The sequence below is a fragment of the Brachycentrus maculatus genome, unplaced genomic scaffold (genome assembly GCF_059751285.1).
Source record: "Brachycentrus maculatus isolate JH-2025_06_01 unplaced genomic scaffold, ASM5975128v1 h1tg000185l, whole genome shotgun sequence".
In the NCBI taxonomy this organism is placed as follows: Eukaryota; Metazoa; Arthropoda; class Insecta; order Trichoptera; family Brachycentridae; genus Brachycentrus; species Brachycentrus maculatus.
Window position 1 is genome coordinate 1,178,820 of NW_028280936.1, and position 22,326 is coordinate 1,201,145.

At 31.6% G+C, this 22,326-nt stretch overlaps 1 protein-coding gene across 1 annotated transcript; it reads right to left on the bottom strand.

The window, feature by feature from the left end:
• Positions 1-415: 415 nt before the first annotated feature.
• Positions 416-22,107, bottom strand: LOC148307935 (large neutral amino acids transporter small subunit 2-like). Its single transcript, XM_088262579.1, has 5 exons — positions 21,122-22,107; positions 7,854-8,072; positions 6,126-6,396; positions 4,537-4,861; positions 416-4,141 (listed from the first exon to the last, which is right to left on the bottom strand). The coding sequence occupies exons 1-5, from the start codon at positions 21,405-21,407 to the stop codon at positions 3,749-3,751; spliced, it is 1,494 nt and encodes a 497-aa protein (XP_088118705.1). The 5' UTR covers positions 21,408-22,107; the 3' UTR covers positions 416-3,748.
• Positions 22,108-22,326: the final 219 nt, after the last annotated feature.

Below are 22,326 nucleotides of genomic sequence, written 5' to 3' on the forward strand. Positions count from 1 at the left end.
GAAAAAGTATGTCAAAAATGAGGTTTTATGGCGTTATAAAAATGCTTACATCTATGTAAGCATGAAGTGCTTTGCACCAGCAACTAGGTAATTTTTTAAATATCAGATATCCAATATTGCAGGATAAACCATACTTTCTTTTCTTTACTTTTGAAAGTGAATTATTGAAAACAATCATGTGAATGAAGTGATATGCACGGTAAAATTAAGTAATATTAGATTTATATTATCCACTGACACTTCGTGATGGAATTGCATTTTTAATTTATTATTAGATTAAAACCAATATTTTTAGCTTTTCCACTTTTTTATTTGACCAGCGACCGGGTTTCGTCGTTACCGACATCATCAGACTGGTGAGAGGCTATACAAATTGTTATGTTAACATAACAATTTGTATAGCCTCTCACCAGTCTGATGATGTCGGTAACGACGAAACCCGGTCGCTGGTCAAATAAAAAAGTGGAAAAGCTAAAAATATTGGTTTTAATCTAATAATAAATTAAGTAATATTAACATGGACCTTAAAATGATGAAAGTAATGTCATCAGTTCAAGCCACCGGCTATAAAATAGAGGTAGAATATAATTTTACTTTAAAAAATCACTTGCAAATGTTATGTAACTACAGTAATTTGCAGTTTTGGTAAAAGGAACTCTAGAGTCTTGTAAAGCAGTACAAGATAAAAAGTAATTAAACATATATGTACCATTACAACAAGAGTAATCTTTTCATTACATAAAATTATTGATATTTATAGAGATTTTATTACATAAATTACTAATCATATTAATTAATAGAGGATTGAAAGTATTAAACAGAGTAAATGATTAACAAAATCCCACAATTTTTCTTAACTAATAATAAAAGGCTTTTAAGGTTATTACAGCAAGTGAGCATTTTATGGATAGATAACGGATATTGTATACTTTATTGCATTTTAAGTAATAAGAGTTCAAATTCAATGGAAAATCAAGGTGAAAAACTAAAAGAGAAATATTATTCTATGATCATACATTCTACTATGGTTTGTAAAATAGGATAATTATTTTATAAATATAAAGGCAAGTTCAATATTATTATATGGGCTTGTTAAAACAACTTCTAGTTTTTATCGGCAGAATAAGCAGTCGATTTTGTAACAATGAATTCATACATATCAAGTACTTATATATTTATCAGTGCTGTCGATTTTAAATTGTATCTTAGGTACCTTAAATTTAAATCATTATATCAAAAGTCTCATAGCTGTTCAATACCATGCAAATGAATTTGCAAATTCAGTAGTAAAACATCTGTTTATTTTTATTTTCAGTAGCACCAAAGTTCTATTTCTGAAAGTACCGGAAGTTTAGTGGGCAAATAATTTTTGTCGGAACTTACTTTAAGACATCGCACTTTCATTCATTCATTCAAACTCTTATCCGCACCCCAATGGTGCATAGGGCACTGCATCATTTAAACACAGTGTTATCTTAATCGCTAATACAAGAAGGAAAGGTGATAAGCCCTCCGCTTCAGATACCAGTCCAGGGTAATATTGAATTTATATTAAGGTGAAAAAAATCACTTATATTTATTCGACGGTAGCCGAGCGTGCTGACCGTTATTACACTATGGAGGCGGACAAGACATCGCACTATCAACATAAATAATAGATTAACTTTCTGTACTTGCAAATATAAGATTTTGCCAGCACTGTGGGAATCGTAGATAAACTGGATGACCCACCATTGAATTCGCTAATGTATGTATCCAGTGAGGATCAGCTGGTAATAATAAAAAGCGGTAGACTGCATGATTTCATAATATGACTATTAGATTTTCTTAATAAAAGGCTGGTAAATAAATGATAAGTGTTGAATTAAATCTTATGGAATGTTGCCAATATTACAATATTATATTAAACCATAACAATATTAAGGCCACTATTAGTACATATCACATTTGTCAGAGGAAAATTAAATTTACAAAGTTGATAAGGTGAAGTCGAAATCCATCGATAAATGATTTCATGTACTATTACATAATGCATAATAAATTAACCACATTACATTTTTGATTCCTTTTAGTACAGGTTTTATGATTTTGTCAAAACTTTTGAGTACAGGTTTACTTAATAAAAGTAAACCTTTTTAAAATCAATTAAAAATTAAAAACCTACTTTAGTTACAAATATGCTTGATTGATTGGTTTAACATGTCCTGTGGGTCAAACGTGGCTCCCGTGTCCATACAAACATTAAACATTACAGTCACGCGTTGAACATTTGCCTAGGAGTAACATGCATGTCATTTTTACTATGCATTACGTTTGAATAAAAAATATTACAGCGTTACTTCAAAAGTTGACAATATTTATAAACATAACTATATATGCTTCAGTTTATTTGTGCAGTTTCATGTTTTTTTATATGATATGCTCATACAAAGGGTTGTTTTAATGAAATAAAAAGTAAAATATGAATTTAACAAAGAAATGTGTTTTCAAAATTTATCACATTTTCAGATTCTCTGTATGAAATTAAGTAATTTAAACGCTGAGAATGTGTTGAAAGGGGACTGACCGCAGCATTTCATCGTAACGTAACATTCGGGCGAGCATCCGAACATTGGATGGAGTTTTCGGGACGAGCTGTACTGACTATACGGATGCTCGCATTGTAACGTGTTACGTTACGACGAAATGACTCCGGTCAGTCCCCATCATAAGAATTAACATACATGTTTTAATTGAATTATTACACAATGCAATATCTGTAGGTGTACATCTACATGAAAAACAATTCATTTAGAACTATTTAAACTAATTAGCAGTTAACCTGCATTAAGTCAGATGACATTAAAAAATACACGATTGCGATATTCCATGCTTTACTCAGACACCCCCTGTCAAACGATAACTAAAACTCGGTGACGTAATGGTTTATAAAACTCCATTCTGATCTGTTAATACAAGGTTAGCCAAACCTCATGTTTAAAATACATAAGTTGTTGACTGACTGAATAAAGTTTGAGGGATATAATATAGTATATCTGATATTATAACTGAAAACAGATTCAACATTTGGCTAATAAAAAACATTGCATTGGTTTCAACGAATTTAGGATTACATAATGCTGTAATAATGCAATATAATTTCCCCATGCACCATTGGGTGAAAATAAGGAAAAGAGAGACAGTATGAGAACTACTAGTAACTAGACTTAATATGTATTCTGATTATAGTTACCTATACAATAATTATTGCTAACATTAATTGACAATATTTACACCCGTTAAATTCAAGTTGTTATATTTCACATTTAAATAAAATAATATCGACTACTCAGTAGTAAAGGCAACATCTCAAAAATGTCAAGATTCCTTAAATATTATGATCTTATCTTATTATAAGATTATCTGATTATAACAAGTCACAGCGATAGAATGGAATTGGACTATACACCTGTAAAACTGCAGTGATATTTTTCGAGAAGAGTAAGTATTATAGATCTGTTTTATTTTTAAATTTTATAATAATTATGGAATAATTGTGGTCATTAATATCGAGATTCTTTCTACAGAACTAGAGAAAATATACATTTTACCATAGTATCAATGATTCCCGCTGAAAAATAGCAGCATATAAATCCAATCATTTCTCGTCTTTAAAACGTCACTGTTTAAAATGTTACATGTTAATGAGATGCCAATTATTTACAATAAAAATAAAATGGACACAATACAGTTTTAAGTGACAAATTCCTCAGAATTCTTTTCCGTCCTCGGGAACACACATAAACATTTTAGCACAAAACAAATTGAATGACGCTGATGTTCTGACGAGCCATAGTGGTTTGTTTTTCCAATATATAGTTACGAAGTATACAGGAATGCCGATTACAATAAATACTAAACCAACACCTACTTCATACGGAGAGACATAACACGGGAATGTAACAAGGAATGTACATATTACAAAAAACAACAAAGGGAGAAATATATTGACTTTTATAGGCCTTGGTAAATTCGGTTTAGTATATCTCATCCACAACAGCCCCGACACTGATATCAATGTGAACAGCGCTTCCACAAAACTCACATAGTTTATTAGAGAATAAACATCCCGGATTACGAGCAATGCCAACGTCAGAATACACTGAAAAAAATGTAATTTTGTATTATTCAATATGACAGAGTTCAAATACAATTAATTTATACAAAACAAATGCACATAATATTTATTATAAACAAAACAAGGTAAGGTTGTCCCTTTGCTAACTTATATAATTTTATAGTAAGGAGGTATTTTGTGATTGGCAGGAAACAGTTTTTGCAGTTGAATTTGAAATATGTATGTATATACATATACAGAAGATTTACTAAAAACTGAATGCAATATTTTAAACAGACATGAAAATAGGTGATGTTTTCCTTATCAAATTACTACAATTTTTTTTAAATAAGTGATCAAATAAATACACAATACTACAATCATTTATTGTCATTGCTAAATTTACTATATTTAAAAAATGAACGTTAAACACTACTCACCATAAATATTAGTGATGGAACTGGAGTCAGTCTTTTAATATCGATTAAGGCAATTGCTTGGACTAAATGGCCATTTCTTGCTCCTACGAAAAATAGTCGAGATGAGGCAAATATGGCCCCGTTCAGAGAACCAAACGTGGAGCAAGCCACAAAGAATGGCATGCACCAAGACATCACCCCCAACATCTTATCTGCAAATGTTACAGCTACTGCATTGGATGATAAAATTTCATCTCTTGTCAGCACAGAAAAGTATGCCACATTTGTTATTACATATATAATAGTTACGAGAGGCATGGAAATGCATATGGCTTTGGGTAAATTTCTGAAACAAACAAACTTATATTAGTAATAACAAAACATTATAAATTAACTAAATGTCAATACATAAAAAGTTAGGTTCACATAATCTGAACAGTTATGTTCATAATACATATGAAAAAAAACAGATCCAATAATAATATATTATAGAAATGGATTTTACATTGTTTTAATTAATAGATTAAATGGATTTTAATCGAAATGTAAACATTAGGTAATATTTTTAAATACAAAGACAATGTATTTTATTTTTTATTAGATAATGTAAAGCCTTCCAAAGATGATCAATAAGATTGACATCACTGATGCTCATTGAAGTGACCAATTGATATTTCACAGAGACAATTGAAGTGATAGGTATTTGCAACTTCTCATTGATGAAGAAAGACGAAAATTTTCAGTAACATAAATTAACAGTTGTATTAACTTTTTACAGAGTGGTATTCTTGTATTACAAACATTAATAACCAAAAACCATTATTTTAGTCTTTATAAATGTGAACATTTTATTAAAAATTTTACATCATCTCGCTTCATTCCTGTATATTTTTATAATAAGTAATACAAAATTATATAAAAAGTATATTAATAAATAAATATTCATTAACATTGACATATCGCTCACTCCTTTCAAGAACGTCATAAATAAAAAATTGTCAATTTTGAGTTGTGCATGTTTTCGGAATGCCCAGAAAATGTGCTATATCCCAGCAAAAGAGACATATTTTTAACTTAATATTTACCCTCTACAGGACAGAAAATGTTGTTTTTGCATTTTGAAGAAAACGTATTGTTTAATTATTTTTTCAAATATACTAAATATTTTTCAAATGGAGAAAAAACCTTCAGGTATTACCTAAAAAGATCTGTTGCACAGTAAAAAGTTCAATATGTGGCTTGATATTTATTTTTAATACATTGTGTTATATTTTTAAACTTTAAAAATGTTCTCCTGAAAAATCAAGTTTTTTTATTTATGACGTTCTTGAAAGGAGTGAGCGATATGTGTTGGGTTGTGGTCCCGTGGTTAGTGTCGCGGACTCTTAAGTCAGAGTTTCTCAGTTCAAACCCACTCTACTACAATTTAATACCTATTTCTAATAATGAGCCGCTAAGGCTTGCAGAAATAGTATGAAATTGAAGTATTTTTGTAAATAACAAAAACACAAATATTTCTCTTTTACTTTAAAAGAAAAAAATATATATTGAGGTGATTGTTTGCCAGTAAACTTATTTATTAATATTGAGCTTATGAATGTGTTTCTTACTTATAAGGATCTTTGAGCTCTTCAGTTACAAAGTTGAGATAATTCCATCCGGAGTATGAGAATAATCCAGAGTAAAATGCCAGAGCGATATATCCCGGAGATGTCTGTGTACCCGCCATGGGAGATTTCCATGTTTCAGTATTTCCACAGGCAATGTAATATACTCCAGCAAAAACTATGATCAGAAGCGCAAATATCTTGGTTGCCGTAAATATGTCTTGTACTCGTGTCACCCATTTCACGTTGTAGCAATTAATCACCGTAAGTAAACCTAAAACATATGTTTAAAAATTATTTTATAATTACGATTATTGACAGAATATTTTGGAATTTGGAATAGAACTGGAGATTTATGTACTACACCTTTACTATGCAAATATGATCTTGTACCTAAAAACATATTGTATTGCTACAGTAAACATTTATGACCTTCAAGTATAACATACACTTGAACAAATCATAATTTAAAATAATTATTAAATATCATTTTCAATTGTAGAAGTAAGATGATACATAGTATAACCTTTATACAACGGTTTCATATGATTTATTAAAAAATGCAAGTCAGAATGAATCATGTGTGCGTTATTAACTAAATTCAGTATATTATGTAAATTCTTTTCAAAAATGTATTCAATAATATGGCATTTAAAAAATAAATTTTTGGAGTATGTCATGTTCTATTGGAAACATTATTGGTTCACACATTATTTGCTTAAATTTATCTGTCACTTTTTTGGTCTCATTAGTAAAGTAATTTATCTCTGAGAGAGAGCATCAAAAATACTTAGTACATATTACTATGAAACAAATCGAAAAATGAAGATGGTCATAATTAGAAAATATATTTTAGTAAAGATAAAATATAATCTGGAAACTGTTCAATGGAATAAATCTTCACGCATTAACAAACAATAATTTAAATGATAGATTGGCCACAAATTAAAAAAATCCTGTTTCTGGAAATATTCCTCGGGAAACAATATTTTTATTAATTTAATTGTTTTACTATCATTTTTAAAGTACAAGAACATTGATAATTTTGTTTACCTATATATTGGTGTTAATCAAAGCTTAAGACATGACCGATATTGATTCAGGTGTGAAAATCAAGTTATCAATAATTATATTTTATAAAAGCCAGAAGTTTATATACAATATGAAGAAGTATTGAGGCCAGTGTTATATGCTGGATTAATTAGAAATTGAAGTAAGGTATATTTACGTTCACAAATTATAAATATGACGTATTTCTTATGAAATTTAATTTTAAAAAAAATTCATACAGTGTTTCAACATGATTAACAGAAGCATGGTGATAAACAACCTCAAAATCTATCAAACAACCGTTATATTTATGGGTTTTAATGTAAAAACCCACTTATGAGTTGGAAAATTTGCTTAGTTTTGTATGAACGGTAGTCTAAATTTATTAAATTAATAATAATAACTACACTATTGAGGTGTATTATTATAAAGTCTTAATTTTAATTTTAATCAAATTTCATACTGGAATAATTATAAATTTTTGCTGGACTCATTACTGTAAATGATTTTTAAGTATCAACCATAGTTCAATTCCTTTTGCAAATAATACACAAAATAATTACTTGTGTTAGGAGTTCAATCTGGGTGATTGATTAATTTTGGTATATTAATTCAGTGGATTTACCAGAATGACTGAAATTCAAATCCGGAAGAAGTGATTTAATTTAATTGTAAACATACATGTTATAACAGCAGCAAGGAGTCTCACGGCTTCGTAAGGCGGATCGCAAGCCGGCCAGACGGGTTGGAGGATGTATTGCGCGAAGGTCAGGGCTGTGATGGCATTAGCTGTTGGGACTAGTACGAAGAGAGCCACCCACAAGTACAGAAAGGCAGGTAAAGGGCCAAATGCTTCTCCTATGTACGCATAGTCCCCTCCCGACTTTGGTATCATGGTCCCTAAAAATACAAAGTTAAACAAATTATAAAAAAGGCAAAAAATAAGTGATCTATCTGAAGGAAATGGTTTAAGAAAGGAAAACAATAGTTGTTCCTTGAGAGATTTGACAAATGAGCTGTGTCCAGTTACAAGTTACATAGGCTAGTGAGATTACGGGTATGCAACCTCGAGTTCACTAGACATTGTTTTGCTGATCCTATTTTCATTCCTACATTTCATTTCCCACATAGCATTGATGCATTTTACCCGGAGATTTTTCACTTAAGTCACTGTATCCTATCAAATATTTTCCACTCCCATGTCCAAAATTTGTGTAACAGAACTAATAAAGCAATCAAGTCTACACTCCATTATTCCAAGGCCATGTCCTATGCACCATCTGAGCTTGGATAGGGGTTAAAGAAAGAACGATAAAAGTAAAAAAATCTGATAAATAAAGGTAATTTATAATAATTGACAGGCACCAATGGCATACCAGGTATAATTCTACCTGCCTGTAATGGTGGGGACTGATCGGATCCATTTCGTCGTAACGTAACATGTTACGATGCGAGCATTCGTATAGTCAGTACAGCGAGCCGAGTTCGTTCCGATTACTCCATCCGATGTTCGGATGCTCCCCGCAAATGTTACGCTATGACGAAATGCTTCGGTCAGTCTCCACCTTAAAATAGAGGCTTTGCGGTTATCCCTTTAAAAGACTACAAAGTGTGAACGAACCAAATAGAATTTTAATTGGTTCACAATAGATTATATATACAGATTTAAGCGACAATTAGTATATTAACAATAACTGCAGGTTTTTTAAGGAAGTCTAAGAAAAAAATTCTGCCTCTATAGTGTAATGGTCAGCACTCTCGGCTACTGTTCTGGAGGTCCCGGGTTCGATTCCTAGGGGGGAGTCAAATAAATATTAGTGATTTTTACTCTAATATTTATTCAATATTACCTTGGACTGTTACTTGAAGCGGAGGGCCGATCACATTTCTTTCATGTGTTAACGATCAAGATAACCCTGTGTTTATATGATGCAGTGCTCTATGCACCATTGGGGTGCGGATAAGGGGTTGAAGAAGAAGAAGAAAAAAATAAGGTAACGTTTTTTTAATTACATAATTTTAGTTTTTTTAATCAATAATTGTTTATTTATAATACTGTTTAAAGAAATAGCAGGAGCAGTTACTGTTCTGACGAAGAGACAGGTAAGTTTCAAAACAGGTAGACAAAAATCCCAGTGAGTGGATATATTGCGATATTTCTGACTACAATATTGAAGCTAAATATTTTAATACCATTTTGCTTTAGATAAGAAAAAATATTCAAATGAATGGACTTTTCTTACAGGCAAAGTGCAAACCGAATTTTAATGTTCTAGTTGTGATATTACGAACTGTGATAATTAACAGCATTTACGATAATCTTCTCAACATTATTTTCATCACAAATAACGTAAATGAATTGATTGTGAAAAAGTAGGACAACATTTACGTAATAAAATTAAGACATTATCATAAACACGTTGTTTACAAACGGTCTGCAAGTTATAAATAGCACGTACTCCTGTACGTGCTATTTCAACAAAATTGTGATATTGATATGGAAATGTGTTAAACACTATATACGAATATATTTTTTTTAAAACTACCTCTACCACAAACAATTTCGTGACTGATCAGATTCCTTATATTGTTGGCGATATTTCAAAACGAGCTATCTACAGAATAAACGTTTTAAGAGTGAGCAAAAATATTTTTTATTACTTATATTTTTTGTTTTGAGGTGCAAGACTAACTATATCCAAGCGCCTCTTTAATCAGAAAAAATACATTATCCTTATACAGGTTTTGACTTCAAATTGCACGTTTAACAAACCAAATTGGAAGTTATATTGCATTTTATAAAAAATATACAATTTAAAAAAAACGTGTAGTATTGAAAATCTTGTCCGAAAACTTCAGCAAACATCGTGCGCACAGACTTTGACAGCGCGCCGGGCAGGCTTGCCAACTTGACGACAAACGCACTTACTGGTCTTAAGAATAAAAGATGTGGGCAGGTATTCACACTGACGGTATATGTAGTACTAATATGAATACTTATATTTTATTTTATATAAATATTAGAATTAAAAAAATTCTACGCACTACAAAACAAAATGGACGTTTTACTTAACAAATTGGACGTATATTTTATTTTATATAAATATTAGAATTAAAAAAATACACGTCCAATTTGTTAAGTAAAACGTCCATTTTGTTTTGTAGTGCGTACAATTTGAGTTGTAAGGCTTTCAATTTTGTTTTTAAAACGTCCAAATTGAAGTGAAAAATCTGTATAATATTAAAGTTACCTCAACTTAAACATCGCTAATGGGTGATTTACTATAAGGTTGTTTTTGTTGGAAATAGTGGCTAGTGGGCCCCAGAACATTAGTGTGCATATTATGAAGTATAATATAACAAAAGTATCCTAACACATCAAAAAACGATATAAACTAAAGGGCTGTAACTTCATATTTTCTAGCATCAATGGTTTCCAACGCATTATAGGTCATTGACATTTTCGCCTGCAAGAAGGCTACTTATTAAAAAGAAACCATGTTTTTATATGAAAAAAATGAAACGTCATTATTTCGTCACTGATTTACGCATTTTTTTTTAATTGAAATGATATGCATCTGACCTAGAGCGTATCTAACACACTGAAAATAATTGACCGATGTTGACCCGATCGCCTGAAAAGTGGTCAGATAAGCGAAAAAATAATCTTCATTCATTTAAACAATATTTGAGGCAAATTTTTAAATGTTGGTCACACTAAAAATATTTTGAGTAAAAAAAGGATAGAAAAAAATATCAAGCGTTTCCTATGAAAAAAAAATCTCACATGTATAAGGTAAAAGTTTCTGCTATTATGACATAATTTATAATTTTCAACCGTAGATCGCCCTTGAAGATTGTATTGAAAAATATGAAACGTTTCTGTCATTTCAAATACGTACAACATTCGAAATGTGAGTAATATGGTTGGCAATCATGGGAAGCATGGTGAATGTGATCAATTAAACAAGGCAGTGACAGGTCCCAAACCCAGATTTTCATCTTTTCATTGGTATAACTTTTTTTCATCTCTTTTAGTTGAGTAATTAATGTGATTAAAAAAACGAATGTCAATGACATTAAATGTAGATGTACACAAATAAGATGGATATTTTGAAATCATAAATATAATGTGATCAATAGTATGTGGTGTACTTATCTTTCAATTAATATCACACTGCTATATAAATTTTAAAAAAAACTTATTTTGTATAGATATGTTAATGTCTATGTAGTAAAAACATACTCGTATATAATATTCATGCTATGTATATTACTGTTTATAAATTACATTTTGTGACTCTCTTACCAAACACGAAAACAATTTCTGTTTGGTGATGTAAAACAGTAATATTTATAATTTACATATGTTAATATGTACTAACATCAAATTAACAGAGAAATAAATAATTTTGCATTAAAATGATTTCGCGACGGATTGAAGCTGAAGAATTGTAACTGATATGATAATGTGTTCGGCTTAAATTATCAGTGTCATATGACATTCCCTTGCATAAATATATATTTTTTTCATATAAAAACCAAATTTATGTTTTACTTGGTATATACCATTGTTTCTTAAAATCTATTGTGACACGTGTTTCGATGGATTGCGAATCATTTTCCGCATATGGTGTTTGAACGCCGTAGGCGGATAATTTTACCGCAAAGTGACTGCCAAATCAATTAATAAAAACATATTTTTCATTTATCCGACCGATTTGAAAATGCAAAAAAATGAATTTTAGTGAAAAATTACGTGAACAGTAAAGGATGAGAAGCGACTGAGAATTCTTAGATGCGTTGAAAATGTGATGCCGGAGAAGGATTTGACCACGACAACTGTGGCAAAAGTGAATGGTCAACAAGTCTTAATTATCGTATAAATCTTTAAATTTGCGATAGAGAAAAATGTCCAAATAAAGGAACTCTTAAAATACAACAACCGATATATCGCTGGTTAAATACCAAACGGCCACAACGCAAAAAACTCTGTATTCCAAAAACGAAATCTAAATCGTCAATATTTTCATATTCGAAAAACACCCATGATAATAAATGAAATGGACATTTCTAACGCTAGAATCATGGGTGTCTTTTTCGAATATGAAAATATTGATGATTTACATACCATTTTTGGAAAAAAGAGTTTTTTTTGCGTTGTGGCCCTTTGGCACTAAACCAGCGATATATTTCTCGCAGAGTACTAAAATGTAAGTTCTCCGATTTCAAAAGGGTGCAGGATTATGACTCACGACTGGCAGACGTGCGTGTTAATAACGATTTTTATTCAAGACGAAACAAAGAAATAAAAACACCGAGTCTCAGTGCGCAGATGTTCAGTAAGTAATACCTACGCAATTCATAAATACATAATTCAATGCGCCAAATTACTACCCAACAGAAAGGTTCAAAAGATTGTGAATGGAAGCGGTAAGTAATTTAAAAATTGAAGGCACATTTAAGTCATTAAGCATACACAAAGAAACCAACATGGACAATCCCGAATCATACAATTCCCAGTATGTAATGAAAAGGTAAATTCTAAAAGAGTTAGGATAGCGAAAACTAATGTGAAGTAATATAGCATTTGATATCTCGGAAACAAATTATTGAATTTTTGTTGATTTTTTTCCTTTATTGACGGTCGTAGCCAATTTGTACAAAATATATTACATGTTGTATACTTTATGATACAATAGTGTGTTTTCTCTTTTTAAGTTTATTATTGGTTCGAAATGTACTTATATAAACAAGGATAAACATACAAAACAAGGAATTATGCATTAGCCTGGAATATTGTAATTATTATTGCTTTATAGTTAGGAAGTGACATATTCCAGATATCGATATGGTCCGCGAAATCATTGCCGAGGTTTTGTATAGGAGTATTGAATCCAGACACAAAATTCTAATGAAGTAAAGTTGCAAGACCTGCTAAATCATACATCAAGTTCTCGCGGGAAGTATGCAATCGGGATGTTTTAAATAGAGTATTACTCAGTTCGGATCCATTACTAAATTATACAAGACGCACCCCAAGAAAAAAGGTAAACCATTTTCACACAAAACTATGGATTTACTATTGCCTGAATCAGCAGATGAAGAATGTGGAGATGATTCGGAAAACGGATATTGATCTTCAGATTCCAAATAGTATTTTATTATGCATAATATATTTTATTTTAGTATCTCTGTACTTAAAACTATTAATTTAATTCAATGTATGATTGACATAAAGACGGAAAAAATATTTCTTATGTTTTTTATTCTCTTTTTGTTACATGAAATTTACAAAGAAAAGTACATAATTTACACTATGAAGTGTTGTATTAGCGTTAAATTAAGAGAACAAATATTAAATAATGATTTTGTTTCACTTTCAAAACATTTTCAGCCATAAAACTTCATAAAATAATTTCGCACACTTTTTATCAAGGCGTACTCCACCGTGCACTGTCCGGCTGTTGTTACAATAAAACATTTGACGGTTTCTCGTGATTCTGGTTGGGGCATAAATATGTATCATTTGCCATAACAAGGGACAGTCTAAAATGTTATTTAAAATGTTGTATAAATAAATCAGATTAAATAGTTTACTCCTATCACTAAACTTTATTAAATTTAGTAAAGAAAGCAATTGATTATAATGCCAATAATCCCTGAATGATTGAATTTATTTTGAATTAATTTAAATCGGGATAATACAATATTAATTAAAATCTATAAATAAGGTTTTTGGTTGGCACGGTTTGATCCACAACTTTGTTACTAGGCTCTCCTGTGGTTCAAAAATAACTTGTTATTTGAAATGCAAATTGTATTGTATATTATGTAGGTACATAGGAGCTTTTCACGCGTTCTGAATCAAAACACGTGGGTAGGAGAGGGAATATAAATAAAAATGATTAAAAAATTGGGATTCGATTTTCCGTTACCAAAACGCTGTTGCAAAAAGATCGATCTAACATAATACTAATCTCAAATGATCGCTTCAAGATTATTTGTGTCCTTTCTTCATTTAGCGAGGTTCGATCGGCATGTTGGCTACTACAGGGTGGCACAAAATTAATCATTCTATCAGAAGATGTTTTCATTTTTGCAAATGGCGTCGTACGTCAATAATATTTGACATTTCGCTCACTCCTTTCAAGAACGTCACAAATCAAAAATCGTCAATTTTCAGTTGTGCATGTTTTCGGAATGCCCGGAAAATGTACTATATCCCAGCAAAAGAGGCATATTTTTAACTTAATATTTACTCGCTACAGGCCAGAAAGTGTTGTTTTTTCATTTTGAAGAAAATGTATTGTTTAATTATTTTTTTATATTTACTAAATATTTTTCAAATGGAAAAAAAACATTCAGGTTTTACCTTAGAAGATCTGTTGCACTGTAAAAAGTTCAAAAAGTGGCTTGATATTTATTTTTAATGCATTGTATTATATTTTTAAACTTTAAAAACGTTCTCCTGAAAAATCAAGTTTTTTGATTTATGACGTTCTTGAAAGGAGTGAGGGATTTGAGAATTAGACAGCTGCAGTGTACAAACACATTTAGGGTGGCGCAAAATTAAGCATCCGATTTTGTTTTTTAATAACTTTTTACTAAATAAAACAAAAGACATTCAGTGATGGAAATCTTTTTATTTCATCTTCTTTATTTGGACCTTTACATAAGTGGAAAAGATGATATCCGTCAAGTGGCTGCTGCCAGTGTTGTTACACATTTGTGTCCGTTTTATCAATATGTTTGTATACTGCAGCTGTCTTGTTTACAAATTTTAAATATGATTGACGTATGAAGCCATTTGAAAAAATTATAACATCTTCCGATAGGGTGATTGATTCTGTGCCACCTGTATAATACGCACTATGAATGACAACTTATAAATACGTACGGTAGTTATTGATATAACGGTTTCGGGAGTACCAAAAGTGTAACAATAGTAATACTTAAATAATAATAGTGTACCTACGTACGTAGGTACGTATTACGTATCTACATTAATGACAACGTTTAGTAAAGGTAAGATCTACGTGTCTTGTGTGTGTAGTGCGTACGTGTATATATTAATTCAAAGAATACATTAAAAAATACATATAAGATCTTACATACCAAACTAAAATCGCAAATAACATCGGACGGGCATGCTATACAAAGAGCTTTTTGAAGTTCGCATAATAATCTTTGCGAGAATCAAGGGGCCCTCGTAAGCTCAATTTCTCTATCCTATATCAACATATCGCTCACTCCTTTCAAGAACGTCATAAATCAAAAAACTTGATTTTTAGTAGAACGTTTTTAAAGTTTTGAAATATAATACAATGTAATAAAAATAAATATCAAGCCACTTTTTGAACTTTTAACTGTGCAACAGATATTTTTAGGTAAAATCTGAAGGTTTTTTCTCCATTTGAAAAATATTTAGTATATTTAAAAATAAAATTAAACAATACCTTTTCTTCAAAATGCAAAAACAACACTTTCTGCCCTGTAGCGGGTAAATATTAAGTTAAAAATATGCCTATTTTGCTGAGATATAGTACATTTTCTGGGCATTCTGAAAACATGCACAACTGAAAATTGACGATTTTTGATTTATGACGTTCTTGAAAGGAGTGAGCGATATGTACTCTTATGTAAGTGTAATTTTTTGCCAGATGTGCACACTATATAAGCGCTATAGTTTCGTATTTGAATAAGATCATCATTTGACGTCTTGATGGATTTAACGTAAAAGGATATAGCTTTTTTTGACATCTCAACATAGATGAAGAAGAATTATTTAAAAGTCTGGAAATTTACAGGGCTTACCACCGTCAATGTCTGGTTTAAGTGATCATTCTACACACATGTAACATTCACTAATTCTACCCATGATTGACAACCCTACTTTTCAATTTTCGGAACCCCTAGATATATAGATCCAATTTGTAATACAGTTCACCTGAGTTCACTACCGGCATCTATATTGGACTGGGAAAGCTTTTATTGAGCAAAGATTCTTTATATTTGTATCTAAGGTCCAAATCTTGGATTAAATTCACATAGGTACCTGAAAACATGATTTTAATTTTTTTATGTAGCTTATAATTTGACCAGTTATCTTATTTACAACATTTTGAGTGTGTCCAAAATACTTGTACACAAATTTCTCGATGTTCTTTTGTTTTAAAATTTTATATCTTACCCATTTAATTTTTAAATTAAATGGTTGATATCGTCCTGACTTAATATTATAATAAAAATCGGTTAAGGGTTATTTAAGGAATTTGAGCTACAGTTAGTGATGGGATTCAAACTTTTCAAAAACCGGTACTACTCCTACCCCCCCCCCCTATAAAAAAATAGTTTTTACATTTATTCGCTTATTTGTATTTTATTCTGCACATAAACAGAACATTCACATTACAACTGAGAATACTCCAAATGCTGAAGCGCACATCTATCACGATATTCTTTTTTCTAAGTGCAATAACTTAACTGAATTTTTCCACTATTTTTTTTCAACTTTCCAATATTTTTTTCTCTTCGTGAGGTTCAAATATTTTTACAACGTGGCGAACCAGGTTCAAATATTTTTACACGTAGTAGACCGAGCGTGCTCCGATACATCGCTCACTCCTTTCAAGAACGTCATAAATCAAAAATCGTCAATTTTCAGTTGTGCATGTTTTCGGAATGCCCAGAAAATGTACTATATCCCAGCAAAAGTGGCATATTTTTAACTTAAAATTACCCGCTACAGCGCAGAAAGTGTTGTTTTTGCATTTTGAATAAAAGGTATTGTTTAATTATTTTTTTAAATATACTAAATATTTTTCAAATGGAGAAGAAACCTTCAGGTTTTACCTGAAAAGATCTGTTGCACAGTAAAAAGTTCAAAAGTGGCTTGATATTTATTTTTAATAGATTGTATTATATTTTTAAACTTTAAAAACGTTCTCCTGAAAAATCAAGTTTTTTGATTTATGACGTTCTTGAAAGGAGTGAGCGACATGATCTCAATCGGAATATTATGTGACAACCAAGGGTTAAGGACCGGTTCGGCGACCTCTTAAAATTTTAGGCACCGGTTCCAGAGAACCGGCTGAATCCCACCACTGGCTACAGTCCTCACGTTTCAAAGGAACAAAGTCCACTTCCGAAATATCTGGGCATTGCATATTTTTAAAATAATATTTATTGCGCCTTATTTGACATATTTAGTAGTTTCAACATTTGGCTTCGATAAAAACAACATTTTTTTAATCGTCATCTAAATATCTGATGGCATTGCTAAAAAAATCAATTTCATAGTAAAACCTGCCGATAAGTGCGGACTTGTGTTTTCATTTTACGACTTTTACATATTTTATGTTTATACAAATATTTTTATATGGATTTATATCCAGTATGAATATATACTAAGACCTCATAAAATAATATCAGCCTACATAATGAATATATGTAGTGGTTTGAAATAATAATATTCGAAATTAATTTTAATTTCGCTAAAAAATTTCAAGCACAAGAGTTCTGTCTCTTTTTTGGAGAGAACTGCGTTTTTAATTTTAAGATTGTAAGTAGAAATGTTTAGAAAAATAATTAAAATTATTTAAAAAAAGTTTGTAACCATATTAAATAAAATAATTATAAAAAAATTGCACATTTTTTAAACCACGATTGCATTTTAATATTGTATAACGGTAGAATGCAAAAACTTAAAAGTAATGTCAATATCATCGCTACATACATTCTTGTTTGTAGAGCTATTTCAGCTTTTCCAAATATCTAGTATATCTCCTTACTACGCTTTAGGTTCTGTACGGCAGTATTGAACTGAAAATAATACAAACATGTTCTGGATCTTGGAAAATATACCAGCACATACCTAAGTTTACTCGTACGTTTTTTACATCCATACTAGTCTATATGGGTTACTACAAAAGATCACCTTCTCAATGGATCATTATCAGACGGGAGAAATATCTAGTTTAACATACTTATAAACGATTGTATTAGACTCGTTTTGTGTTTGTAACAGCCGATATAATCAATATTTTCATTTATCATTTTCTTGTGGAAAATTCACCTTCGTAAATACGTTGTTTTCGAATGTTGGTAATGAATGACGTCAAAGAAACGATGGACTTATTTTAATATTTTTTTAATCGAGAACTAGAGTGTGGCGAATACCCTGTGATTATTGTAGATTACTATTTTGAGAAATACTGTATTGTGTGATTGTGTTACAGATCATATTGAGTTACATGTAAACGTGGGTCGTTCATGAAATACCGGATCTCGATGACCCGTTCATAAGGTGACCGGATCCCAATTTTGAATAAATTTGGCTGACCCTTCAAATGGTTTAGTGAATCACACATTAACCGACAGATAAAAAAAATCGCTAATAATTTTATAAGGAAAAGAGGTTTTATTTCACGATAGCATAATTTCGCGGCGACCATTTTTTAAGGTACTTGCTCGACAATTTTAATATTGGAGCACGTTCTGACCTACCATATCGATTACTATTACCTCTAGAAACAATATCCATTGTCATAATGCGGTGGGCGCATTGCATTTTTTTTATCACCCAATGAAATTTTAGCCCAGTGAAATGTTTTATCACCCAGTGAAATTTTTGATGATGAATTTTTCCCAGCTTTAAATGTCGTGCTTTTATATGGTACGTTATACTTGAGGGTGCAAAATAAATATATATAATTTTAAAAAAATGTTTAAAATTAATAATGGCAAGGCATTTTAAGAGAGGAATTTTAAAGTGATTTTTTGGGGGTCTAGACCTCTTTGATTTGATACCTAGGTATTATTTTTTTTCGGGAAATTGAAGAACCGCATTGCGTTGTTTATTTCAATTATTATTACATATAGTATTGTTATACTATACCATTTAAGTGTTATATTGTACGTGATTTATCTTTACTTACTTTCTATTTTTATTTACAATGGTATGTTAATAAAGGTATATATAAAAAAAAAAAAACTTGTAGCAAGGTCGCGGTTCAGTAACCTATATTATTATTCATTAAGCAACCATAGCTACGAGAACATGAAAAAAAAGTAATGGTGTTAATAACCTGTTCAGTAACGTACGATGTATCAAATTAGTCCAGCGAAAACGATTGTAAAAAAATACGTGATTTTTTTAGTAGGGAAATCGGTCGAAATTGGGTTTTTATTTATTTCCCGATTCAATTTTAATAAATGCGTAATCAAGTTAATATTTTTTCGGCTATTAAGGTTTTAGAAAAGCTTGCAAGTGTGGGTTTGTTTTTGATTTTGTCGGGTTGTGGTCCCGAGGTTAGTGTCACGGTCTTTTGAGTCAGTTTCTGGGTTCGAACCAACTCTACCACAATTTGGTACCTATTTTTAATAATGAGCCGCTTAGGCTCATAGAAATAGTATTGAATTGAAGTATTTTTGTAAATAGTAGAAACACAAATTGCATTGTTTTTTTAAATAGGAGATATTGTCAAAATACATCAAAGATGGGTAGAATATTCATCATGTTCCACGTGTGCGCAGTGATCACTTAATCAACCTTTGACAGGTCATGGCATAACTCTTGCAAATACCCGGACTTCCATATTCTTCTTCATCTATATTGAGACGTCAAAAATGTAAAAGTAACTCCTGTATAATATCCTTATAATAATAAAAAAGTGAAGAAAACTCAGATTTGTGAACATGTATTTGGACATACTAAAATGTGAGTAAAATTATTCTTTAAAAAATAACGTGCATTATCGGAAATAGCTTTCATAGTTTTCGTAAAATGTAGGCGGAAATGTGTATAGGGACAACCCTATTCTCCATTACAATGTAGGTAGGTACACGTGGAAAATAAAAACATGACAGGTTAGGTACCTACACAACTATATTTTAAAATCGTTTGACATTCGGATGTCAACAGATAATTGCGAACTATTTTTTAAATGATTACAGCTCACAAATATTATTTGGTATGTAAAATGTAATAAAATATCCGTAAAATGATGTAAGTGAAGAGTTTTATACTATATAATGTGATGCATGAGATGTGGTAAATTTATTGAAATAGTTTTTTTTTTGTATCTTTAAAATAAATAATGTATTTGGCACGCCTCATGACTACAACATTATTTTCATTTGATAGCTAAAGGAAATTAACATTTTTTTAAAGTTTATATTGAATTTTTCCTCGTCTGCATAATAAATAACAACTTTTCAACAAAATTATTATGCGGCAGAAAATAATCATTGGAACTATTTTGTTGCATTATTATCCCCTTTTTGTGCATAGTGGTACATAGTCTACTACACCGGATGATGTAGTTTTATCATGATCGTAAATTACGTGACGGTAATATCAGCTTAACGCTTCAAGTGTCAGTCCCGGGTAACAATATATTACGGTGAAAAACATCAATATGGAGTATGGCGGTTTACATTAGATTAAAGCACATTGTACAACAGTGGGTAAAAAAATATTTTAGTTACTATGTATCAAAAAGCCATTGAATTTATCGTAGATAGGTAAGCGATAGGAAAAACATATAATCTTATTTACTTAGGATATTATATTATCTTTTTAACCGCGTACAGGAAATGGGTTGAATACGTATAAACCGATGTATTATTTATACTTATTCGACCAATTTCCTTTTTGGCAATAAATAAAATCCTAGTACCGTTTTGTACCCATGTTATAAGGATAGGGTACCTATCTACTTTACGTATAAGTAGGCAGGTACCGGGAGTTTAGTCCTCGATTCCGGGGCTCTCGGATGAGCCTTGAAGGGCCATCAAGTAACAAGTGTAACTGACGGACTAATCCCACCATTACAGAGTAACGTGGTTTTCAACACCCAACGTATTTACCAAGTGCCGGTGAACTTTCGCAATGCGAGGCACGGGTGTCGGGTGCGGGCTCGTAAGTGAATAATTATTTAGGTTACCTAGTTCAGCGTAGCACAGGGCTCCGATCATGGAGAGCACTCCAGACATAATCCACACGATGATGGCCTGCCCTATGGAACCGGAGTTCAGCAGGACTCCTTTGGGAGACACGAATATACCGGCTCCGATGATGATGCCGACGATAATCGCCACTCCGTCCATCAGTCCGAGTTCCTTCTTCATTTTAATCTTTCCATCTGAATCCGACTTCTTCAGCTCTTCGAAATTGTCCTTCCCTCCCATGATTTGCGGGGGATGCACATCCGACGCGGATACTTTCGCCATGATATAAATATATGATAATACAACTGACACAAATTAATCGGATTATTGTTCGCTGTTTTTTTAATTCCCGCACTTATTTGTATGCAAACTGATTTATAACATAAACACAGCCCGCGTTCATTTAACGAAACATCCCCACTAGTGCAATTTCTTATCGACCGCGCGCCGCAGTTGCATCACCCGGACAGAACGCTCGCTGTCGCGTCCACCGACCACCGACCGACGAAGACCGTCTCACCACGTGTGCCCGTCTTGCGGCTGTCTGCGTCTGGACTCGACTTGTACTACTTGTCTCGATTCGCGAACTCGACACAACTCGGCTGCCGGCTGCCGGCCACGCTACATTCTACCGATTGCTCTACCCACCTCGGAGAATATTGAATTCGCCGCGTCACGAATACATTCGCGAGAATGTCCGCTGTACTCAAATTACAGCGTATAAAACAAAAATATCGCGCGAACAAATCGTATATCGTTCACGACTCAAACATTTTGTAACGAACTTAGCCCGTCTGATTTTTTCGAAATGAGAAACGAAATACCGACGGCGAAGGATTTGAATACATTATAAAGGGACATCACGTATTTATTTTGAATAAGAACACTTTATATTAATTCGTTCAACTACGAGGGCACTATTACAACACATCGCAAATTGACGAACGTTCGTCCCGTGCCTCAGCCCCGCACGCAAATAACGTGAATGGATGAATGAGAGCGGACAGGAGTGGAATGATTGTCAACTGAAATAGTCCTGCGGAACAGTCTTACATACTTTGCATGCTACATACATACTTCCGGCTTCTATGGCAGAATATCCTGATAATATTGCTATGTGAGTAATGCAAACACTAACAGAGATTATCGACGCTAGAGAGTCGACAGTATGTAAGCGGCATTTTGGTCAAAATAAGTTTAG